General features: G+C 39.7%; 2 protein-coding genes across 2 annotated transcripts in view; one reads left to right on the top strand and one right to left on the bottom strand.

Annotated features, from left to right (window-relative positions):
- LOC136882002 (HIG1 domain family member 1A, mitochondrial) overlaps positions 1-26,805 on the top strand; it is a 154,865-nt gene that overhangs the window by 40,221 nt on the left and 87,839 nt on the right. The gene's annotated exons all lie outside the window — the stretch shown is intronic.
- The window catches only part of LOC136882000 (protein TFG), a 52,156-nt gene that overhangs the window by 8,945 nt on the left and 16,406 nt on the right, over positions 1-26,805 (bottom strand). The window contains exons 5-7 of the mRNA XM_067154483.2: positions 22,073-22,204; positions 17,507-17,806; positions 7,435-7,585 (exon numbers count right to left, since the gene is read on the bottom strand). Of these exons, the coding sequence (XP_067010584.2) occupies positions 7,435-7,585; positions 17,507-17,806; positions 22,073-22,204 (583 nt within the window). The remainder of the gene's footprint in view (positions 1-7,434; positions 7,586-17,506; positions 17,807-22,072; positions 22,205-26,805) is intronic.

The following is a 26,805-nucleotide window of genomic DNA, read 5'->3' as shown; positions in this document are numbered from 1 at the left end:
AAAACCAATCTCGTTGCACTTCCTAGTGGACTCGCACATTGTCTACAGCCCTTAGATAATTCCGTCAACAAGCCCTTCAAGGACAACATACGTAAATTGTATGCCGAATGGATGGCAGGAGGGGAGCACGAGCTAATGCCAGCAGGCAAAATAAACAGGCCGTCAGTTGAACTTGTGTGTGATTGGCTTACGCCGCCATGGGTCATGGTTTTACAAGATAAATGTCATTTTTGATCTGTACTGATGATAATTGATTGAAATAATAACAATAAGTTAATTTATTAATTTGTCCACCTAATCAATACAATAAATCTTGACTTTGTTGAAATACATTGATATGTGTGTAGGATGCTAAATGGTTTATTTTGTCACCTATTCAATACATATAAATTTTACATTTAGGAATTTATTCTTAATTCCGCTTGAGACATGTTTCGCCCTTCATTGAGGGCATCATCAGTCAAATTACCTCCTCAAGGCAAAAATCAGGTACCTGATTAGTATTTAACCTGCACAAATTAATACACATTACACTGGGAAAATTAAGTACAAGAAATTCTTGTACAATGGTGATGGTTAAACAATATAAGTTTAAAGAATAAGAAGTCGGCACCAATGCTTAAAATTACTGGGTAATTATAGCAGAGTTCAGCAGTGGTGCTCTGAAGAATAATTGATGCACTCATAAGAAATTATAAAGTTCGGGGGGAAAGGGTATAGTGCTCAACGTCAATGTTTTTAACAAAAATTACTGCCAATGGTTGGTAACTATACAGTAAATTTACATTATCCAATTGAACAGTTGAGAATTTACAGTTTATAAACATATTTACAAGAGAGCAGCTTGGTGAGCAAGGATATAAAAAAAGTATATTACCAAGTGCGTCCCGTTGCTTTAATCGCTGGAAGATGATTGTAGCATTGACATATCAGAAATATGCAGAGTGGTTTAATCTTAGTTAATAATCACAGGGGGCAGGGAAAACATTCCATAGCCAAATGAGGTTCTATAGGCCTCAAACAGAAAGTTGTCTGGTTGAAGCACCGGGTTCGGTACGGTGAACTGGTCAGCGTGGACGGAGACTCAATGGGTGTCATTGGGTAAACAGTGCATTTGAATGGCAACAATGATGGCAGTTATTTGTAGGTAAATGTATTACTGGGAATATGTTGGAGGTTGAATCCTTTGCTTTTTCTTAGTTGACTTCTTGTAGCTTGGAATGATGTGTGAAAACATCGGTGTGAGATGCCGGTGAGACTTGAATTGATATTTCGTGAATGAATGTATGTATGAAGGACCTCAGCACAAAGTTACAGTTTTTTGTTGCTGGTCTAGTGAAATAGAATGGAGACGCTTATGCTATGAACTGCAGTGGAGAGATTAGAATGCATACGGTAACTATAGAGTCAGAGCGATGTAGCTGGGACGAGGCATCTCTTCATTTTGTAGCGGCACCTGATTTACATATAAATAAGATAAAACTAATTTATAAAAAGCCTTGAAGAGACTTGAAAGAAAATTTATATTATGGTAAAAGACTAGTACAATGTTGGTTTTACAGACAAAGCTATAAGTGAGAAGTTTATAATTGGGGAAAGTATTTACAGTAGTAACATTAATAAACTCTTGATACGAGTAAAATGAATAAACTAACAGTTTGTTATAGACAAGTGGTAAAATTGCTGTAAAATGATGTTGACTGACTAGCGGTTGGAACTAGAAAATAATGAAAATGACAATTGGAATCATATTTATAAAACATAATGTTGAATAAAATAAAATTGAGATATGGTCAAGTGACGTGTGATAATTTGTTTACATAAGTTAAAAGTCAACAGTCAATAGCATATGGTGATGTTGTAGTTCACTTTGATGAAGAAGTTTGAGGTTGTCGTTGAAGGTTAATATACAATGTTTATATTGAATCTCTATGGGCCATCTCATTTGATATGATGTTACAATGTTGTTGAGAATATGAGTTGGTGGCAATGTGACAGTAGAATGTAGCTAATGTGTTGAATGTTGGATCAGAAGTAAAATCTGTAAAGGGAATCAAAAGCGTGGTGTTAATTGTATGAAAAAATCGTAATAAAACTTTTGGGTGAAAATCGTGTGCACTTACCATTTGACGATGGTGAGGATAACTTGTTATGTTATGAGCTAAAAGTCATTGACGACTGTCGAGCTCTTACTACGTGTGTTATAGCTGTAGGTTTGAAATGGAGGGGAATCTGTTTCCGAAGGCGTGACTATGGGCTTGTTTGTAGTACTTGGAGGGGAGCTGCTGTTGGTGGGGACGAAAGAAGAAAGTGTATTGCTGCACGTATTGTAGCGGTGGGATGCCGTTGGAGGGAGCGATATTAGAGTGAGTGTAGCTATAGGTCTATTAGTTGTATTTGAATGGGAGGTACTAGCGGTGAGGGGAAGGGAGGGGAGCGTATTAGTTATAGAGGAGGTGGGAGTGCTTATTAATTTAAGGTTGAAAATTTTTAAGAATACATTGGTGAGGGAAATTGATTCTAGTAATAATAAAAAAATCTGTTCGTGCAAGGGGCTCTTTTTATCAATGACATTGTTTAAATTCTTATTTTTGTTAAAGTGCTGGCCGAGGAATATGAATCAATTTTCGTATTGTCATGAGTTTACTTTTTTCGATTCTTTTGAGGATATGAAGGTCCTGTTCTATTGTAGTGAATTTATGCCCTGTGTCCCTCATGTGGTTGACCATTGCAGAGAATTTGTTGTGTCTTAGTGCATTGTAATGTTCGGCATATCTGGTTAAAAAGCTGCGGCCAGTTTGGCCAACATAAGAAAAATTACATGTAGAGCATTTTAATCTGTATATACCTGATCCAGAGTAACGATTATCTGCGACGTTAATAGAGTTATGATTAAAGAATAAGTTACGATTAGTGTTTTTTTTGTAGTATAGGTTATTTTTACATCGTTAAGGGATTGGTAATTGGATATACTGTATACTATGGTTAGTGAACGTGAATTTAGCGTATTTTGGTCTTCCCCATTCAAAATCTAATGTGACTCAAAAGATAGTAAACAGCATATGGTTAAAAAATGAAATCAAGCTGTTATACAAGAAGAAATCTCTACTAAACTTACTATTATATAGGACAAATTTGACTATCTCTCAAAAATGATCTCCACTTGAATGGAGTTCATATTTTAGGTACACTGACCTTAAACTATCATACATATTAGATAGGAAACAGAAAACCCTAAACCATAAATTAATTTGTTAACAAGAAAACAAACTCAAAACATCTGACCGAAATATAACCAATAAAGTGTCCACTTCCCATATAACTAACATTTCCACTACAATTAACTTATCTAACACAACCTTCTCTAATCAAGAGATGAATCTATTAGATAAGGGCATTAACCCTTACCCCTCGAATTAAAGTTCTCTGTGTTGCCTCTACTACTCGTATTTTAAATGTACATTTTTATCTTATATGACCTGCATTAATCTTTCACGATTTGGGAGATAGCACTTGGTTTTAAATGATGTAGTTAGGCTATGCACGTTTACAGCAAGCTATACGGGAGCAAATAAAAGCAATATGTGGAATTTAAGACGAATTATTTTGCATTTTTATTATTATTATTACCGTTATCGCATACCGATTGGTTTCTTTAATAATTTAGTGTACAAATTATCGCTAAAAAGCAATTGAAAAACTCTATTCAGTCTCTGTTTTCATACCTCGCGGTAGTATGTAGGCTGAAACCACTGTAAACGGCAATTTCTTGAAATCTGAATCTGTTGATTTATAATTGTGCCAGCCGTCAGCATCAGGTACATGTTGGGTTACGGTACACAAACCGACCATCGTCTGTTCACTTTTAGGCATCGTGAAATGCTATTAGATATATTCATTAGGAGCAGAGGTGCGAAAATACTGAGGTTTTGTGTGTTGCCTGACATATACAACATATATATGACTAGAAGAGCACATGGCGGCCATGTTTGTTTACTATGTGCGTGATTTGACAGCTGACGGCTACACTGCCATCTAAATAATGGATTTTTGACTGATTGTCGAATAGTATCTGGATTCTACAAAGTTCCACGCGGAACCAAAAGATGGCAGTACAGTATAACATAGAAAAAAACACAAAACTTTTTTCAAACGAAACGTATAGAAAAAACACTAAACTTTTTTCAAACGAAACGTATACAATAGTTAACAAAGACCCAGCAAACAAAATACAGTGCAATTTAAAGAACCTTCTTAAAAATTCTACCTTCATTTTAAATGATCAAGATTATCAGAAATGAACTATAATGAACCAAAAGATGGCAGTACAGTATAACATCATGTATTTTGTCGGCTAAGAGACGGCAGACGAGCGGTGGGCGATAAAATGCCGTGTCGGGTCTCCCCCGACATGCGACCGGAACGGGAATATCGTAATGTCGGGCCTCACCCGACAGACGAGTGGTAAAGGTTAAACATAATTGGCCTAATCACAAAAAAGCAGAGGACAAAATCACTGCCATTGCTGAAACCGAAACTAATATTAATAAGCAAATTCCGATTGACAAACAAAACTACGTACATTATGAAGTAAAAAAGAAACTTCCAACATTGATTAATGAGATAACATCTAACAAACACTACGTCTTGAAACAAATTCAAAACCTGAAATCCAAAATCCATAATAGCAACGTAGTAATAACAAAAGCAGATAAGGGCAACACCATAGTAATAATGAACAAGCAGGATTTCATACAAAAAAACACAAAACTTTTTTCAAACGAAACGTATACAATAGTTAACAAAGACCCAGCAAACAAAATACAGTGCAATTTAAAGAACCTTCTTAAAAATTCTACCTTCATTTTAAATGATCAAGATTATCAGAAATGAACTATAATGAACCCAAAATTACCTACAATAAGATCATTACCCAAAATTCATAAAAAGGAGGTCCCTATTCGACATATAATATTATAAATAGTCCTACCAATAAAACTTCTCAATTCCTACACAAATTCCTAAAAAAAATTCAAATTCCACAATTCCAACCCCATAAAAAACTCGATCGAACTTTGCAATTCTCTAAATAAATTCAATCTGCAACCAAACCACGTTTTATGTTCTTTCGACATCACTAACATGTATATAAATATATAAATATTCCTATCAATAATACTATCATCATAAAGAACAATCTGGTAAAACATAGCACATTAGGTAAAATCGAAATTGATGAATGGTTACTCACTTTCGTATTAAACAATAATTACTTAACTTTCAATAAGAAAATTTACAAACAGGAAGATTTGGCGATGGGAGACCCGTTATCTGGAATATTAGCTGATATATACTTAGATAATCTCGAACACAGTAAAATAATTAATAACAACAACGGACTCTGTCTTTGGCATCGCTATGTCGATGATAACGTAGCAATCATAGATAAACAAATCAATAACAGTGATATATTATCATTTCTTTAAATTTGGATAACAACATTAAATTCACTAAAGAACACGAGATCAATAGCTCTTTAAACTTCCTAGACATCAATCACATGAATATCAAACAAATTCGACTTCCAAATATACAGAAAACCCACCTTTTCTCCAACTACCATGAAAAATGAAATTCAATGGATTTAATACTGATATAATTAATAAAATCATCAACAAAACCAAATTAAAACTAGCTAGAAATTTAACTCCATTAAAACCCGTCAAACCAAAATACGCTAAATTCACGTTCACTAACCACAGTATACATTACAGTATACAGAGACAGAGTAGAGGGAAAATTGGCAGAACGCCAGTATGGATTCAGAAGAGGCATGTCCACATTTGACCCAATATTTACATTGTGTCAAATGATGGAAAGGTATTGGGAATATGGAAAGGACGTGGTAGTAACGTTTCTAGATACTGAAAAGGCATATGACAGTGTCCCAAGGAATTTGGTATGGAAAATATTGACAGAGGCACAGATTGGGAATGAAACAATGCAGATGGTAATATCATTGTATCAAAATTGTGAAAGCTGTGTTAGAACCAAAGTGGGTCAAACTGAAGAGTTGCGACAGGCTTAAGACAGGGAAGTGTGTCTCCCTTACTCTTCATTATCATCATGGATAGAATTCTACATAATATCAAGGAGAAGATGATGGGGGAGCAAGTGAGGTCTATGCTCTTTGGTGATGACGTAGTTTGAGGAGATAATGCAGAGGAAGTAGAGAGACAAGTCGATTTAGGAATGAGGAGATAAATTTTGGAATGAAGATTAGTACTGGGAACAGTAAGACTCTGATCATGACAAGAGACAAGAGAAAATCCAGGCGAGTGATAAAAACAAAAAATTAATCTCTTGAAGTAGTGAAAAATTTTAAATATTGGGCAGCATGATATCACAAGATGGAAATTCGGATGGAGAAATTGATTTAAGAATACAGCAGTCTGTAAGTTTCTACCAGTGTGTGAGAGACACTGTACGGAACAAAGATGTGCCATGAAGTGCAAGAAGGTTTTATACTCATCCTATTATAAACCTATACTGACCTATGCTTCAGCAGCCTGGACATTAACTAAGAGGAACCAGATACAAGCAGCTGAAATGAGGTTCTTGAGGAGCATACAGGGAAAGACAAGACGAGATAGAATACAAAATGAGGAAATAAGGAGAAGCGTGGGAGCGTGTAAACTTCAAGAAGAGATTGATATAGCAAAGCTAAAATGGTTTGAACACATGATGAGAATGCCAGGAGAGAGAATACCAAAGAGAACATTCATGGATACAGAGACTGGAAAGAGGCCTAGGGAATGTCCTAGAGTGAGATGGAGCTCTGTTGTGGAGTCTATAACAATAAACTACTAGCAGAGGAATGGTGGAAAGATCGAGTAAGGAGTAAGGAGGGCTTTGGTATACGACCCTACCCGGTGAGAATCTGGAAAAGGGAATGGATAAAGAAGGAGCCATTAAATCGAAGGGAAATACTTTCACACCATTCATCACAGGGACTGCGTGCATAACAAGTGGTATTATCAACATCACTCAAACCTCTGTCACGTTGATATTGTCAAAGCCAGGGATGAGGCTACCCATGCCAGGCTGAGTAGCTCAGATGGCAGAGCACTGGCCTTCCGAGTTCAAGGTGGCAGGTTTGATCTTGGCTCAGTCTGGTGGTCTTTGAAAATGCTCAAATATGTCAGATTCATGTTGGTAAATTTACAGACACTTGTACAGAGCAAAATCCTGGTACCTCAGCATCTCCAAAAATCACACAAGTAGTTAGTGGGACATACAACCAATAACATTATTACTGAGACTAATGGTATGATAATGAGCTTGTTCTAGCCCATACCAGTATACACTGTTAACATAACCTCACCAGAGACAGCTCTAACAAGTTTTAATCCACAACAGTAGTATTATACATACGTTTGCTGAACTCCAGGGTAAGGCTGGTAAGGGGTACGGAATGCATTCTGAGGCACAGGCTGTTGTCCAGGACCCTGGACCATCATCTGCGGCTGCTGGCCCATGACAGATCCACCAACATAGCCAGTAGGAACTGGGTAGCGAGAGTAGCCTGAAACACAATAGCAATTCAATATACAAACAATCCACATTTATATATTCAGTAGCTAAACATTTCTTCCTGCGGGTGGAGACAATAGAATACACCCACGGTATCCCCTGTCTGCCATAAGAGAGAAGACCTCTGCCAAGAAGAGTCGATTTCTCACCAATTTCTAACTGAAGTTAGCCTACACAAGGATAACAACAGGAGAGTCAATCAAATATAATGAAACTCCTTCAAAGCTTTTAGTTAAATTGTTTTTAAATTTTATTTCTTTAACTACGTAGGACTTATGTTTACCAGTATGTTTGACTTTAAAAATGATTTTATTCACAAAATCTCTGTAACCATTACTTCTAGCAGTTATATGGATGATGTTTATTTCTTTATGAAGGTTTTTCTGAGATAATGGAATGTTAAAAGTTCTATGTTATAGTATGTAGAGCTGTTTAATTTATTTAACGAACAATCTTAAAACAGCCTTCGAAACTTATAGCATTTCTCTATTTTCCATAATTCAGTGTCAATCAATAACCCTAACAAATATAACAATCCAGGTACCGTATTTACGCGAATAATCCTTGCATATCTTTTTTTTTTTAAAGTGAGGCACGAAATTGGGGTGCAGGTTTTATTTGCGTCTATGTTGGGAAAACGCTCCTAGCTCACCTAGTCTCCAATCATGGGTGTACAGTTACGCTTTGTGTAACCGTAGACAGAAGAAAACTGCCCCATATGTCATATTTAAATGGAAAATAATTTGACTTTTAATTTAAAACTGCCTTTACATTAAAAAAGTAGTATTTTTCACAGTAATTTAAATTCAAAATTTCTCCGTGTCACGATAGAATGTGTCTTACGAAACGTGCAGGGGTACTTTTTCGCACTTTCACTCGCTTCGGTGTGTTGACAGTTTGTTTCATAGCTGCTAAGTTCGAGTGAAATAATTCTTTTGTATTCAGCGTTTTAAGGAACGTCACAGTATCACGTAAAAGACAGTGTGCGAAGAAGCAGAAACCACGAACACTGGTGATTCTCTTTGGCGATGCCGACAGTTGGTGAAAAAGCGTGGCTCATAATTATAATCATTTTGTACTCAACGAACAATATTGTCAATGCCAATGAAACTGCATTGGTTTTTTTTTATGCCTAACCCAAACAAACTTTTTTAAAAGGAGATGGGGTCACTGTACTGTGTTGCAATGCAGACAAAAGCGAAAGACTGCCTCCCCATGTCATAGGAAAGTTCGATAAGCCACGATATTTTAATAATAATGTTATTTGATTTACGATCCACTAACTACTTTTATGGTTTTTGGAGACGCCGAGGTATCGGAATTTAGTCCCGCAGGAGTTTTTACGTACCAGTAAATCTACCGACATGAGGCTGACGTATTTGAGCAGCTTCAAATACCACCGGACTGAGCCAGGATTGAACCTGCCAAGTTGGGGTCAGAAGGCCAGCGCCTCAACCGCCTGAGCCACTCAGCCCGGCACGATATTTTAAGGGCATCGGGTACTTTCAGTGCAAATACAAGGCATCTAAAAATGCATACAGTCCAGTAATCCAATGAATAAAGTACTTGCACAGGGGAGCCAGCATAGACCTCTCGGCTTTGAACTTTTTTTTTCTTCCTTTCGTTGCGTGAGGTTATGTTTGTCAGTGAGTTATCCAAGTGCATCATTTGAATTCTGTAAATGTACCTCATAGGATATATTTGGGAAATAGTTCTTTTCCATCACATTTGAAAGGTTTACACTGTGAATCAATATTAATTGCAAGCAGTAACGGAAGTTAGAATATTCTCTGATGCGGCAAGGGTTGGCATGTCTGAAGTACGAGTTGGCGGTTAATTTGAATTCACGTAATTAGAAGTCCAATATTTGGGTCCCAATGACTTTGAATTAACGAGGTTTTACCATATCACAAAATTAACATCCGAGTTTGCTGGTGTGTGTGTGTTTAAACTGTTTACATTGCACGAAAAAAATGTATCCACCACCGGTCGTGTTAATATCCGCGTAAAGAAAAGACCACATGTGAAAAGTGTTTTAGACATGGCGTATAACGAATTTGTAAGTAATTTAGGAGAGGACACTAGTGATGCAAGAGACAACTAATCTTTCGATCTACAAGGAATCGAGCCTACTGCAAGTTCAGATTAATGAAATACCTAGGCCTACTTGATAATTTTCATGGCAAATCTATTTTATAACAGTGATAATGTATTTCTCAAATATGTTCAGGCAAAGCAGCTATATCCATAAATTTACACGTTCACATTTGCGAAAAGACCACGTGGACCTCGCGGAGTGATATGAAATGTTTGTTTATGCCTATGTTATGACTGCTTCACTCATTCTATTACCTCGAAAGAAACATAAACAGCTACTTAAGATTTGGATAGAAGCTCCCCCTTTTAACTACAATTACATTAATACAATCTGCTACCAATGGATATTCAAGTCGCAATAAACAAGAACTAATTATTCTAATACTTTCACTGATCAAATCACCAAACTGCAGCAAGCCTCGAAAATTCTAGAAGCTGGTCTCCAACGGTTCCAAGATTTTAATTTTTAGAAATAATTGCATTGGAGATCACAATTATTAACCAAATTCTCAATATCGGAAGTTACTGTGTTCCAGAAATCAATGGATTTTAGAAAAAATGGCTCCTATATTTCAACCTTCAGTTTATATTTATGACTCAAATTTAAAGCCATATTACAGTTGATTCAATCAACCACAGCATTGTGAAAACAATTTTAGCCAAAAAATTTTTAATTGTAATTACTATGTTTTGGACATCAATGTATTTTAGAATTAAAGGTTACTCCAATTCAACATTGTAATTGTGAAAACAATTTCAACCAAATTTTTAAATTGTAGTTGCTATGTTTTGGACGTCAATGTATTTTAGAATTAAGGGTCACTTCAATTCAACATTGTAATTCATACTGTCATACATTTAATGTGTACATAATTCCTATGTTTTTTACATATTATTACTAAATATGGATTTATACTCAAGCAAAAAATTTGTAAAAACAATCCAAATATAACAGGTCTTAACCTTGAGACAATTATGTAGGCTGAAGATGCTTGTAAATAAAGCAAAACATGTCCCTGTAAATTCGTGTTGTAATATTATGAACTAGCAAAACAAAACCAATTTGTATTGAATAGGTGGATTAAAATAATCACTATATTGTAAGCATTTATAGCAAATTTCAATACGGGTCTAATCATGAGATTAGTTACATGTAAAATCCATCAGTGGCGGCTGGTGGCATCTGAAGCTGGGTGTTGCTCCAACATTTCGTTGGTGCCAGGACAAAACCTCCTATGTGAAATATTTTACCTTAGAACTTTGGCCGGTAAGGTTCTGTCATCTAAGGTGTAATATTGTATGAATATCGTCAAGGCATTCTCGCTTTTCATAATGCATGTGCTGCAGGTCAGTATATCTCCAAAAATATTATCACATAGGGAGGTTTTGTCCCAGCAACGACGATTTTCAGTGTCACATTTTTATACCATACAGAAATAACAAGAAACTATCATCGTTAAGTAATGAACTACATTCCTCCTAAAACTGTAATATATATGGCAATTACAACCAACGAAATAAGAGGCTAATTATACACTGCAACTACAATTACTCTTAATAATAATGCTATTGACTTTACGTTCCACTAACGACTTTTTAGTTTTCGGAGACGCTGAGGTGCCGGAGTTCTTTTACATGCCAGTAACTCTACTGACACGAGGCTGACATATTTGAGAACCTTCAAATACCACCGGACTGAGCCAGGATCGAACCTGCCACGTTGGGGTCAGAAAGCCAGCGCCTCAACCGTCTGAGCCACTCAGTCTGGAACAGTTACTTTTGCCTCACTTTAACTGAAAATTTGCTGCTCTGTTTTTCATCGAAGCAAGACGTTGGCAATATTGTGGGTGATCTGGTATGGCGTGGAAAAGAAATTACCCAGCAAGTTGGCCGTGTGGTTAGTGTCACGTAGCTGTGAGCTGGCATTCAGGGTATAGCGAGTTCGAACACCACTGTCAGAAGCCCTGAAGATGGTTTTCCGTTATTTCCCATTTAAACACAGGCACATGCTGTGGCTGTGCGTTAATTAAAGCCACGGTCACTTTCTTCCAACTCATAGCCCTTTCCTGTCCCACCGTCGCCGAATGACCCATCTGCATCGTTGCAACGTAAATTAAATTTGTAAATTTAAAACAAGGAAACGAATTGCCTTTGCGAGAGGAGAGAAAGTAGGAATGAAGTAATATCCGCAGAGTGCCGAAATCTAACAGGGACGTTTGGAACTGTTTCTCGGTAGGGGACTTGCTAGTTTCGTGCAACTCCCTGAGACCAATACGAACGAGCATGCTACCTGATGCTATGCAGGCTTAGGCTCGTCCTTGCCGAGGTACATTGCACCGCACTGTCCGCTAGGGAGTTGCCGTAGGAAAGAAAACTCCCTGAGTTTGATTCGAAACCAGCAATGTTTGCTGGTCCATTACAAAGCATTAGTACAGCGAATGGCCGAAGATGGTTGATTTTAACATGTTTTGGAATACACGTTAGATTTATTAAACTAAAACAGAAGAAAAAACAACAAATGAAATGCAATTTTTTTTTTTTTTTTTTTTTGCTAGTTGTTTTACGTCGCACCGACACAGATAGGTCTTACGGCGACGATGGGACAGGAAAGGGCTAGGAGTGGGAAGGAAGCGGCCGTGGCCTTAATTAAGGTACAGCCCCGACATTTGCCTGGTGTGAAAATGGGAAACCACGGAAAACCATTTTCAGGGCTGCCGACAGTGGGGTTCGAACCTACTATCTCCCGAATACTGGATACTGGTCGCACTTAAGCGACTGCAGCTATCGAGCTCGGTACAAAATTATTGGAAGTTGTGCAACCCTGCAACAATACCATGCACCGCCCCTGTCAGCCATTACTCTTGGCTTTCCAGACAGGGGTCACCATCTCACCCATCAGATAGCTCCTCAATTGCAATAGCGTAGGCTGACTGGACCTTGAACCAGCCCTCATATCCCGGTAAAAATCCCTGTCCAGGCCGGGAATCGAACCCAGGCAGGCATGCTACACCTAGACCGTGAGACCGACTGTAAAATTGTGACAAAACTAAAACTGACATCTTCATTTACTGAGGGTCTGGTAGTTGTGTGCACATTTGTATCGAGTGCAGTCATTCAGAAACTTTCACCTCAGGCATATCTGACAGATCCCAATACCCTGGAAGCACTACTGCAGAAACTTCTGGGACTTAACCTAAAACAATGTGGTGTGTGTAGCAATATAAGGAAAAATCCCTTCCCTTTTACATCTGATTACGAGTACACTCAAGACATTCTACCACACATCCTTGGCAAGGCCTATACAGTAAAACCTCATTAATTCGAAGTCGTTGGGACTCAAAAATCGGACTTCGAATTACGTGATTTCAAATTAACCGCCAATTCGCAATTCAGAAGTACCAACCCTTGCCGCGTTACTAAATATTCTAACGCCCGTTACTGCATGCAGTTAATCTTGATTCACAGTTTATACCTTTCAAGTGCCATGAAAAAAGAACTATTTCCAAAATGTATCTAAGAAGGTGCATTTACAGTATTCAAATAATGCACTCGGATATCTCACTGGTAAACATAACCTCGCGCAACGAAAGAAAGGAAAAAAAATGCACGATTCAAAGACGAGGAGAAATCTATGCTGGCTCCCATGTGCAAGTGCTTTATTAATTGGATTACTATAACTGTATGCATTTTAGATGCCTTGTATTTACACAAAAAGTACCCGATGCCCTTAAAATAGAACTTTCCTATGACTCTATCCTTGTACGATTTCCCGCCATGGCACTTCTCTCGTACCGTACTTCAGAAATGTAAACACTTGCCGCATTACAAAGTATTCTAAGACCTATTAATACTTGCAATCACCTCGATTCACAATTTAAACCTTTCAAATGCCATGGAAAAAAATATTTCCGAAATGTATCCAACAAGGTGCATTTACAATGTTCAAATAATGCACTTGGATAAATCACTGACGAACATAACCTCACGCAACGAAAGAAAAAAAATCACACAATTCAAAGACGAGGATAAATTATGCCAGTTCCCCTGAGCAAAAGCATTGTTTCTTGGATTTCTGTACTGTTTGCATTTTTAGATGCTTTGTACTGGCATGGAAAGTATCCGACGCTCTTAAAACATTGTAGCTTATCGAACTTTCCTATGATGAGGGGATAAAGTATCTTGCGTCCATGTGCATTACAACGCACTACTATGATCCCCATCCCTCACCCTTGTACGATTTCCCGGCTGGCAATATATCTTTTAAAACCATAAGACCGTTTGGGCTCGCATTAAAATAAAGCAATGCAGTTTCACCGGCAATGACAATATTGTTCGGTGTCTACGAATTTATTACATGAGCCACGTTTTTCGTCAATTGTTGGCATCGTCACTGTTCGCGGATTCTGTTTTCCCGCACACTGCCTGTTGCGTGATATTATGGCGTTCCTTAAAAGGTTGAATACAAAAGAATTCCGATTTCATTCAACTTAGCAATCATGAAACGCACTGTAGACCCACCGAAGTGAGTGTAAGTGCGGAAAGCTACCCCTCCACGTTCCGGAACGCGCGTTCTATTATGTCGCGGAGCGGATAAATTTTGAGTTGAAATTACTCTGTAACATACTATTGTTTTAAAATGTAAAGGCAGTTTCGAATTAAAAGTCTGAATTTCGGTAATGAGGCCGACATTGTACTTCGAATGATGAATTATGCGTATTTCGAATTAAACAATTGAAATAACATGCAAAACTGTACCTCATGTTTCCGGAAACGAGAGCTTCTTCGAATTAGGCAGGATTTTGAATTAACCGATTTCGAATTATCGAGGTTCTACTGTATTTATTAGGTAAAATTTATGTCTGAATCTGAAAATTATAACCCACTTCATGTTAATTTCCCGGAAAATAAGTTTTCTTCCTAAAATTGGACATGCAGTTTGACATTTGTTATCAATTTAAAGATAAAAACTTCATTGTTCCGTATTGAAATTATTGATGTTAAAAATTAAATAATTGAAAAGGAGGTTCAACCTATTCAATACTTAAAAGAAGGAAATGCAGTAATCACATTCCTATTTAAATGGGACCGGTTTCGACCTTAGTCCAGGTCATCATCAGCCGTAAAAAGATGTACAATGTTGATGAATATTGGAGGTCAGTTTCACACTTTGATAGGCACAAAGACACGACACCACATTCTGTATGCACAAAGTCACAACACTATCAACTAATATACGAAGATCAAAAATAACTAGAAGTCGCAGACGAATAGATTTGTAGTAGAAAGCCGCTAGCTCCTGGTGATCAGCGCGGCACATTCAAGGTCATGCGATGCGGTCGAACGCCAAAGTAGAGTGGAGAATGTTTTCAAGGTCTAGAATTTGTCACGGTTGCGGGAAGTTAAGTACGCATATAAAAATATACGACGCAAATCAGAATAATTGAGTGAGTACGTACTCACTCAATTCGTCTGCGACTTCTAGTTATTTTTGATCTTCGTATATTAGTTGATAGTGTTGTGACTTTGTGCATACAGAATGTGGTGTCGTGTCTTTGTGCCTATCAAAGTGTGAAACTGACCTCCAATATTCATAAACATTGTACATCTTTTTACGGCTGATGATGACCTGGACTAAGGTCGAAACCGGTCCCATTTAAATAGGAATGTGATTACTGCATTTCCTTTTTTTAAGTATTGAATAGGTTGAACCTCCTTTTCAATTATTTAATTTTTAACATTCGTTATCAATATCAATTCAGTAATCCTTTCTAAACTTATTGCTCGTATAAAGGGGCCTAACATCTAGGTAATCGGCCCTCTTTTCTAAACAATTTAGTGTAATATTAAAATAACTGGCTTTTATAACTATGGGGGGGGCGGTATTATGTTCCATCATCTTCAGCCTTGCAAACTGGGACGTAAACCAGGAGGCATTCCTAACAAAGGCAATGTAAATAGGTGTGACACTATGAGACATGAGTATGTGTTCTAATGTCCAGGCATTTGGCTAAGAGTCCATAAGCTATGATGATTGGTTATACGCTATCGTGCGTGTACAACTTCTGGTTACTACTGTAATTACTCCTCGCCTCAGAGGTGACAAGATCATTCCCAGTGTTCTCCCTAGGATTTTTTTTATGGCAAAATCCGCCCTGGCCTGCCGTTTTTACAGACCGCCCGGCTAGCATAATCTAGATATGTGCTACTTACATAATATTAATACATATTTGAGTCATTGGGTGTTCCAAATCCTGTCTATTTACATTGGCCATGACAGGTTGTACGCTAAGAATACAACCTTTGACACTAATTAATGCATCAAATTATTGTCAAGTTTTTGGGTTTTGGGTCATAAAAATACACTGACTGACAGAGCAAATGCAACACCAAGAAGGAGTGGTCAGAACTTTATGCCAACTGCAGGGTAGACCGACGTCACTGAGGTATGCTCATGATGTGAAATGCGCCGCTGTGCTGCGCACGTAGCGAACGATAAATGGGACACGGCGTTGGCGAATGGCCCACTTCGTACCGTGATTTCTCAGCCGACAGTCATTGTAGAACGTGTTGTCGTGTGCCACAGGACACGTGTATAGCTAAGAATGCCAGGCCGCCGTCAACGGAGGCATTTCCAGCAGACAGACGACTTTACGAGGGGTATGGTGATCGGGCTCAGAAGGGCAGGTTGGTCGCTTCGTCAAATCGCAGCCGATACCCATAGGGATGTGTCCACGGTGCAGCGCCTGTGGCGAAGATGGTTGGCGCAGGGACATGTGGCACGTGCGAGGGGTCCAGGCGCAGCCCGAGTGACGTCAGCACGCGAGGATCGGCGCATCCGCCGCCAAGCGGTGGCAGCCCCGCACGCCACGTCAACCGCCATTCTTCAGCATGTGCAAGACACCCTGGCTGTTCCAATATCGACCAGAACAATTTCCCGTCGATTGGTTGAAGGAGGCCTGCACTCCCGGCGTCCGCTCAGAAGACTACCATTGACTCCACAGCATAGACGTGCACGCCTGGCATGGTGCCGGGCTAGAGCGACTTGGATGAGGGAATGGCGGAACGTCGTGTTTTCCGATGAGTCACGCTTCTGTTCTGTCAGCGATAGTCACCGCAGACAAGTGTGGCGTCGGCGTGGAGAAAGGTCAAATCCGGCAGTAACTGTGGAGCGCCCTACCGCTAGACAACGCGGCATTATGGTTTGGGGCGCTATTGCGTATGATTCCACGTCACCTCTAGTGCGTATTCAAGGCACGTTAAATGCCCACCGCTACGTGCAGCATGTGCTGCGGCCGGTGGCACTCCCGTACCTTCAGGGGCTGCCCAATGCTCTGTTTCAGCAGGATAATGCCCGCCCACACACTGCTCGCATCTCCCAACAGGCTCTACGAGGTGTACAGATGCTTCCGTGGCCAGCGTACTCTCCGGATCTCTCACCAATCGAACACGTGTGGGATCTCATTGGACGCCGTTTGCAAACTCTGCCCCAGCCTCGTACGGACGACCAACTGTGGCAAATGGTTGACAGAGAATGGAGAACCATCCCTCAGGACACTATCCGCACTCTTATTGACTCTGTACCTCGACGTGTTTCTGCGTGCATCGCCGCTCGCGGTGGTCCTACATCCTACTGAGTCGATGCCGTGCGCATTGTGTAACCTGCATATCGGTTTGAAATAAACATCAATTATTCGTCCGTGCCGTCTCTGTTTTTTCCCCAACTTTCATCCCTTTCGAACCATTCCTTCTTGGTGTTGCATTTGCTCTGTCAGTCAGTGTACATAAAAACTAAAACTGCGGCATGTAGTTATCTTACCTGTTGCCTGGTAAGGAGGTTGTGGCTGTTGTTGCTGCTGCTGCTGCTGCTGCTGTTGTTGTGGAGGTTGCTGTGTAGCTTGTGTCTGTTGTTGGGAAGGCTGTTGCTGTTGTTCTGTAGGCTGGAAGCCTTGGACCTGTGAGGGAGTCTGCTGATATACTTGCTGTGACTGTTGTTGACCAGGTTGAGAGGGTGCTTGTGGGGGTGGTTGCTGCTGTTGTGGCTGACCAGCCTGCTCGAGGCCTGAGGAAACACGTCGTGAACCCGAACTGCCAATACTGTCAGGAGTGTTTACCCGACCTGCATCCAACATACATCAAATATTTCAGCTAGTGTGTGATGAAGGAAACTGCACAGGAAAAGAAGAAATGATGGTACAGTAACAAAATGTACGAACATAATAAAACATTACATTCTGGCTAATTAACATTTCACAATTATTATTATTCCCAGCTCCGTGGATACATGGTTAGCATAAAGGCCTTTGGTCCAAGGGGTGCCAGGTACAAATCCTGGTTGGGTGTTTGTGCTGTCTTCAACATTAGAATTCTATCATAGGTAGGGCCCCATCCTCTCTAACCCGCAGGTCGCCTATAGGGCGTCAGCTGGAAAGACACCAGGACACTCCAGAGTCCACATGCCATAATACTAGTAGGTTACATGTAAAATTATCAGCAGGGTTAAAGTGGGTGCATCCTTCTATTGTTCAGTTTCCCCAACTATTTTTTATGGGGCAAAAGCTTCCCCCAAAAAGCAGTGTCACTTTATAAGACATACCTGCAATCCATTCTGATCTATGGACTGAGCAGTAGAGACAACCGAATATTCAAACAAAAGGAATGAATTTCCTTAAGTCGAGTATACGGAAGACCACAAGGGGCAAAAACAGAAACGAATCAGTCTACCTCTAACTTGGACTACAAAAGAGTGTGCTTGACAGTCTAGAAGAACCATGACAAATGGTTTGGCCACATTATGAGAATGGAATAATCCCGGCCACCGAATAATCCCTGCACCCTAACTTTAGGAAGCCTGATTTTGAAGAAAAAAAAAAAAAAAAAAAAAATACAACACTGACTCAAATAAAACCCGCACCCCAATAAAAAGATGCGGGTATTATTGGCATAAATACGGTATTTCTGTAAAAAGAGTGTGGGTTTTATTCAGAATTATATGGTATACGGAACGAAAATGTCAATTCGTGGAAGAAACGAAATAGAAATTTTAGACAAACAACCCATTTAAAGTATGATTTATAACAGATTTATATCTTCAGGCTCTGGTGTTTGCAGACAATGTGGCAATATGGGATGAAACAGAGGAGGGAGTGCACAATAATCTGAATGCATGGTGTAAGAAGTTTGATGATTATGGAATGAAATTGAACCCACCAAAAACAGTAGCATTGAAAATCAGCAGACATAATACAGAATCATCATCATCATCATCATCATCAGTTTTCCACTCCAGTTGCCCGGGTGTGGTTTACGAGCACTCTCCACTTCTGTCTGTCCATGTACCACTCTTCTCTCAAGACGACATCCCAGCTGATTCCTCTTGTTCCTATGTCCTCTTTCACTTGGTCCAGCCACCTCTTCCTAGGTCTTCATACCGGTCGTTTTCCGGCCACGACTGTGTGTAGTCATTGTTTTGCTGTCGTTCCATCGTCCATTCGTTTGACATGGCCAAACCATTTCAAACGGGCCCTTGTCACTTTTTCATTCAGGGATGGGTACACACCAGCTTGCTCCCTTATTCTTTCATTCCTTACCCTGTCCCTTTTTGTCTTCTGTACCATAGTTGGTAGGAACTTCATTTCTGCGGCTTGTAGTTTGCTGTCCACTTGTTGGGTTGTTGTGCAGGTTTCTAGGCCATATGTTATTATGGGGGTGAAGTATGATTGGAATAGAATCTGCTTTGATCTTAAGGGAACTTGTTCGTTCCAGAGGAGGTTCCGAACTTGATGGTAAAACTGAGCTGAATTTTGAATGCGGTTGTTAATCTCATGCTATATTCTGTTATCACTTGAAATGATGCACCCAAGATATTTATATTGGTCTACTGTTTCCAATTGTGTACCTTCCAGCATTATTTTTCCTTTCTTCTTCTGCCTGTTGACAGACATAGTAACAGTTTTCGATTTATTTATTGTTAATCCGTGTGCTTTCAAATGTTCATTCCAGGTGTTCAGCCTCTCTTGGACTTCCTTCTCTGTATTTCCCCAAATTACTACATCATCTGCAAATGCAAATGCATTGATGTCCATATTGTTTTCTGCTTAATTTCTTTCATGACTTCATCCATGACAGTGATAAAAAGTAATGGTGAAAGGGTACTGCCTTGTTGCACTCCTTTAGTGGTTTGGAACCAATCAGAATTACCGTTTCCTATCTGTACGCAACTGCAGCAGTCTTCGTAAAGCATTTTAACTTTCTGGATAAGCCCTTTGGGTACATTCTTCTTTCTTAAACATTCCCATATAGTCTTCCGTTGAAGTAGTACACCAATTCAGTTATTTAGGAAGCGTAATGGCTAGTAATAACAGAGCTAAGATAGAAATAACAAACAGAGTAACCAAAGGCTCTAACTTTTACAGTATCGTTAGACACCTACTATGGGATGAGAAGGTCCCACAAAGAACAAAAATGACCCTGTACAAGTCATGGAATGGATGGAATTGGGAATGTCTTGGACAACGAAATGTTTTTGAATAGGCAACTTTGGAAGACGCTCATTTTCAAACACCCTACCCGGCTCACTGGAAGGGCAAACCGGTGATGATGATTTATATCAGAAGACCATCTGAATGAGCACTTCAGTGCTTTCAAAAATCCAAATTACTAACGTCCTTTTTTGATGAAGGCAAGAGAATCACAGTACAGTAGCAGGTAATGCCATCAAATTTTAATGCCTTATCCATTCCAGATGTTTGCTATCATCACAAGGAATTTACAGATTTGGCGGCGGCATTGTGGAACCATTCTCCTGGCGACATCTGATGCCAGTCTGTCCTGTTCCTTAATCAGTATCCTCTACCTCTCTTCCCGAAGATCTTCTCTAGCATGACGAGCTACAGTAGCTGGTACATTCCTTCATCCGTTATAATATATACCGAATTGTTCTAGCTTCCTTTGTTTTTCAGAAGCTCTTTATTCATTTGGTTCAATATGTTTTGGTTAGTCACATGACCAACCAATGATGTTTTAAGTAGCCATCAATAAATCCAGATTTCAAAGGCTTTGATCTAATTCCCAGAAGCTTTGGCCAATGTCCAGGAATAAACTCCTATTTAAAACAAAACCACACACACAGTATTTAGTTAGCTATTCAATCAATCACCACTGATCAGCAGATTCCCTACAAATTGTTTACCTGGTCTTTCCTTAGGTACAGCCCCAACATCTGCCTGGTGTGAAAATGGGAAACCACTTCACGTGGGGTTTGAACCCAATATATCCCAAATGCAAGCTCACAGCTGTGTGCCCCTAAACTCAAGGCCAACTCTCAGTACTACCCAGAAAGCTGGTGCTTTAATGAAGCTTCTCTGAAACCCAAATCTACCAAAGCTTTAGAACGGAACATGGCTTCAGGCAAAGTCTTTGCAATCAAATGTCATTGAGGCCACAAGTTTAATAGGGACTGCTGTGAATGAGACTGTTTATATCACAAATTCCAATTATTCCCATCACATTATCCTTTTGAATTAAAACATCTCCAATTCCCTGTTAAGATTTACTTCGCCAGGACTACAAACAAATCACCGAGACAATTGCTGAAAAAAGCGGTATCGATGTCTGAGAAAATTGTTTTTCACCTGGGTAGTTTGATGTAGACTATTCGAGGGTTAACAAACCATCTTACCTCTTTTTTTTTTTCTTTTTTTTAAATAATAACTTTCATTCCATACGTGATAGTGTGCGGCAGGCTGCCCTTTCTCAGGCTGGTCTAACCTCGTAATTTTAGCACCATGTGGAAGAACATCCAACATAGTTTACCATGAGGTATTATAAACTAAACAAATCCTGTTCAACCCAGTTCTTCTGAAGTAAAATTTGAATTTTGAGTTTCAACGACCCTAACTCATGATTATATTTGGTAGTAGGCAAGGGGATCTGCCAAAAATAAAACTCATCAGAAACGTGGTATTTGTAGCAGCGCTAAGAACCATGCTATTAATCTTCAGCAGCAGGCAAGCAGGCCTGCCAAAAATAAAACTCCCCAGGCAGTAGGCAAGAGAGACCTGCTGAAAATAAAACACCCCATGAGAAAATATACATGGTCACCTCCTTACGCAGTTCCTTGAATAGCGCTAAGAACCATGCTAGCTTCAAACAAAAATTCTTCATTTTTGTCCAAAAATAACACAATATCCCACACGAAGAATCAGCATTCAGCTAGTGAATAAATATGTAAGTACAGATATATCACCACTATTACAAAAACAAAATCAATGATTTATGTTTAATCAAAATTATAGTCATTCTCAAAGCAATTCCAATCATAACTTGGAATCCTTTGTATATCTGCTCTTTGATGCTCAATCGAGATTTGCGATGGACCACTCACCATCTGTTTGTGGTTCTTCTTTGGTAGCAGACTCCCTGTCGGCCACTGCCTGCCGTTGGGCCTGTTCCTGCAGAGGGTCAAACTCCCTGGAGCTCAGGTGGGACACAACGTGGTTTTGTTCTGCAGCATTAGCTGCAACATCACAAGTTACTACAGATTATACATCACAAGCTAGTGGCAACAGTGGATTAAAGAACAACAGAAAGATGACAGAAGTGACTAGAAAATTAGAGTGTACCTACAAACTGGACAAGTGCATGAACAGAAGGATCAGAGATATGAAAAGAAAATAACAGCAAGGATTGGACTGCAAAGGAAGCTTTCTGAAGAAAATAAAAACTGCTGACCAACTGAACAATGAACTTTGGATTAAGAAAACAGCTGGCCAAGTTATATCTGGAGTTTGCTGTTGTACAGATCAAGAAAAATGAAATACAGAGACGTGGGTATGGAGTTCAATAAGAACAGTGATCAAAAGGAAGAACTGAATAGGCCATAACTTCAGAAGAGAGAGTTTGTTGAAGGAAGAATAACAGAGGATGAAAGAGGACAAAATTCACAGATGTGAAAAAAAATTATGGGAACATGAAGAAAAGCAAACCAACTTAAGAAAACTTAACATACTGGACCTGCAATTGTGCAGAATGCCAATTATGATGATATAACAAGTGCACAAAAAGAGCCAACTAAACATCTGCCACAAATTAGAATTAGAAAATCTTTTTAAAATAAAGAAAATGATCAGTGCGTTAGGCTTGGGAAGGAAGGAGTTTTTATTTTTCTCTTAACCAGTTCATTTTATCACATCTGAAGGAAAGCCAAGAAAAGCTATTTTTCATGCAAACTGGCTCTATGGGTTATCAATAATAGATTAGAACCATACGAAACTGCACGTCTGTTACGAGAGCAAATTTTCCAAAGTTTGATGATGATGATGCTTGTTTAAAGGGGCCTAACATCGAGGACATCGGCCCCTAATGGTACGAAATGAAATAACAAAGTTCAAAAAGTTCAAATTCATCCAACGACCAAAATAAAATTTAAAATGTCATGAAGAATGAATGGATGGACATGAACCCAACAAAGCAAACAAACAAACAGTGGATCAGACTAAAAAAAAAAAAAAAAAGATCGTAAATAATAGTATAACTGACCAAGCGACCACTTATAAAGCACAATGATGCTTGATGTCTAAACGGGTGCAAAATGCATGTCTAAGGCTCCACAGAATGGTACATGTTGCAAGTAAAGTAGAACCATGGTATTTGTCATGTTGGAGTAATAATCATAAGTAGCGAAGACTCACGGTGTTCCACACAAGACAGTACTACTCACAAGTATTGTACTTCGTACAGGGAACGCAGACCTATGGAGTTTCTCACACAACAGAGCCACTAACAGCCAACGCAAACCGATGAGCCTCCTCACCTAGGTGTACTAATCACGGGCGAAGGTATTCCCGTGGTGTTCCTCACATAGTGGGCACCAATCACAGCCAACGCAGACCAACGGTGTCGCTCATATAGCGGTACAACTCACAGGCTACGTCCAGACCCGCGGTGTTGCTCACATGGGTACGACGCATGGGGACTGGAAACCCCCAGGTCAGCCTCTTTACTGCTACTAATCACAAACTTATTTTGAACCCAATTTAGTGGTACTACTCGCAAGTAGAGGCAACCCATGGTGTTCCCCGCATGATGGTATGAATCAAAAGTAGTTTCATGGTTCTAATTCAAGCATCCCTTGGTCGCCCTTTTAGTCGCCTCTCAGATGGTGATTATTGTTTTAAGAGGAAGTACTACTGGGCAACCATCCTCTATATAACACTAATCAGGGGGAAAAATGGAAGGGATCCGACACTTCAAAAAATGATGATGTCGGCCAAAGAAAGACAAGGGCCACGAGGGGCGTGAAAATGAAAGACTCCCTAGCCCTCGCAAACCTAATAGCGTCGGGGTCGGAAAAGAACAAGAGTTCACCAAGGGAGGTCGGATAGGATAGATGAAAGTGAGGAGCCTGGTACAAGTAAATGGAAGCAATGCAAGGACTCAGCTGAGGGCCCCGTGGTCGCCAACCCACGCTCCAAAGTTCAGAGCCCCTGGGGCCAGTCGCCTCTCACGACAGGCAGGGGACACCGAGGGTGTATTATTCGTCTGCGTCCCCCACCCACAGGGGGTAAAGAGAGAGACAAAAGAAGAAATCCGTCACTTCGAAAAATTAACTAACAGACGAAGAAAGACAAGGGCCACGAAGGGTGTGAAAATGAAAGACTCCCTAGGCCTCGAATGTTCTAATACCGTCAGGGTCGGAAAAGAACAAGAGTTGACCAAGGGAGGTCGGATAGGATAGACGAAAGTGAGGAGCCTGGCACAAGTATGTGGAAGCAATGGCAAGACACAGCTAAGGGCCCCGTGGTCGCCAATCCACACTCCCAAGTTGAGAGTCCCTTGGGCCCCTTTTAGTCACCTCTTACGATAGGCAGGGGATACCGCGGGTGTGTTCTACATGTGCGTCCCCCACCTACAAGGGGTAGTGTGTTTGGTCTGCGAGAGGTATTTTATTTCCCTCAAGTTCGCCGGCAAGCCGGTTAGGACCCCTCTATCCGCCACCTGGGATGCGCCACGTGGAAGTATCACCTCTCCCTCTGCTACGCCAGCACAGTAGGTTCGTGGTCCAAAGTTTGGAAATGTGCTTAAGTTACATAATTATTGAATATGAGCCTGTGTGGTATTTTATTTGGTCGAAGCATAAGTTCGTGCGGTATTCTTTTGGGTTGACAACAATGCGGCATGAGGAATTGCTTATTATTATTCCGTTGTTTTAACTGAGTTTAGAGTTTGCGTGATGTAAACACAGGTTTCCTTCATTGTGAACGTATTATTTGTGTATATTTCAGACAAATGGATATGGAATGTCAAGTTGAGAAAAGAGAGCATTTCAGACACATTTTACTCTTTGAGTTTAACCGAGGATCCAGTGCAGCAGGAGCTGCGAGAACAATTTGTGAAGTGTACGGGATTCAAGCAATTGCTGAAAGAACAGCACAAAAAGTGTTTTCCCGCTTTCGAGCAGGACGGTTTGACTTGTCTGATGATCCACGTTCTAGAAGACCTTCAGATTTTGACAAAAATTGCTTGAATGAGTTGCTTCATTAGAATCCTTGTCAAACAACGCGGGAAATGGTGCAAGTTTTTGAATGTGATCAGTCAACCATTGTACGCCATTTGCATTTGATGGGTAAGGTAGAGAAACTAGGTACATGGCTACCACATGTGCTAAGTGACAGTAACAAAAATTAACGAGTAAACATATGTTCGTCATTGCTTGCCCGGCACTGGTTGGCTTGTGATAGGCACGAAGCATTCCTTTCAAACACTGCCACCGGCGACGAGATATGGTGCCTGTATTCAGGCACATTCAGGGGTAAGTGTTTCCTGACGAAGCTTCTCTTGACCAATGGCTAACAGATTTCTTCCATTCAAAACCAATACAATTCTACAGGCGAGGCATTCAAACTGCGACATGAACGTTGGCAGAAGGTCATGGAGAGTGGGGGCAAATACATCACTGAGTGATTGTGAGTTATAGTGCGTAACAGTGACAGTAAAATAAAATAACCGCACAAACTTATGCATCAACCCAATATCTGGATGAAAAATAACCTGAAAACGTATTTATGGAAAAATACAGGCATATAAAATTTAAAAGAATGTATATTTGTAGACTATTATTTACAACTTCATACAGCTGGGCTGCATTTAGTTTTCTGTTACGATGAAAGAAGCAGAAGATTGTTTCTAAACGTTATACAGGTCTGTTCTCTGGATTTAACTCAATGACTGACCTATTGTTCCATTCATGGAATTTTATTCCTCGTCAGAGAAGCACTCAAATATCCAAGTTACTGAATTATCCCGGGGTGAGCAATACTCTAGATCAGGAACCAGTAAGGATCCAGTTTTGAAATCATCCTGTGTCCATGTTAAGAGGACTCATGACTTTTTTCTTTTTTTTAGGTCCTTCACGCGGCAAAAATTCTCTTCAAGGGGAACATCACATTGTTTAACACATTCGTGGCTGGAAATTATTTTGGTTAGTGCGCGCAACTGCCGCCCTGTAAGACCGTCTATGAAATCCCATTCATCCTCCCTTGCAGAGTCTTCACCAGAATGCACAGTCACAGTGTTTATGTCCCTTATATCTTTGTCATCACCTTCCAGTGTATGTAACACTTCCTCCTCCAAGGTGAAGCCACTGGAGAGAGAAACTAATTACGAAGTTACTATGCCTGAACTTCTCAACACACCGTAGCTCTTGAAATTCTAATAACAATCTAAAACAGAACCTCAATCATTCGAAATCAGTTAATTCAAAATCCCGCCTAATTCGAAGAAGCTCTTGTTCCCAGAAACATGAGGTATGGTTTTGCACGGTAATTAAATAGTTTAATTCAAAATACGGATAATTCGTAATTGAAAGAACAATGTCGGTCCCATTACCAAACTTCAGACTTGATTCAAAACTGCCCTTGCATTTTAAAAAATATGGTATTTTACAGAGTAATTTAAATTCAAAATTTATCCACGTCATGATAGAATGAGTCTTCCGGAATGTGCAGGGGTAGCTATCTGCACTTTCACTCACTTCAGTGTGTCTACAGTGTGCTTCAAATTTGCTAAATTCGAGTGAATTTGTAATTCTTTTGTATTCAGCCTTTTAAGGAACGCCAC

The sequence above is a fragment of the Anabrus simplex genome, chromosome 10 (genome assembly GCF_040414725.1).
Source record: "Anabrus simplex isolate iqAnaSimp1 chromosome 10, ASM4041472v1, whole genome shotgun sequence".
Lineage (NCBI taxonomy): Eukaryota > Metazoa > Arthropoda > Insecta > Orthoptera > Tettigoniidae > Anabrus > Anabrus simplex.
This window is presented reverse-complemented; position numbering and strand designations above follow the sequence as displayed.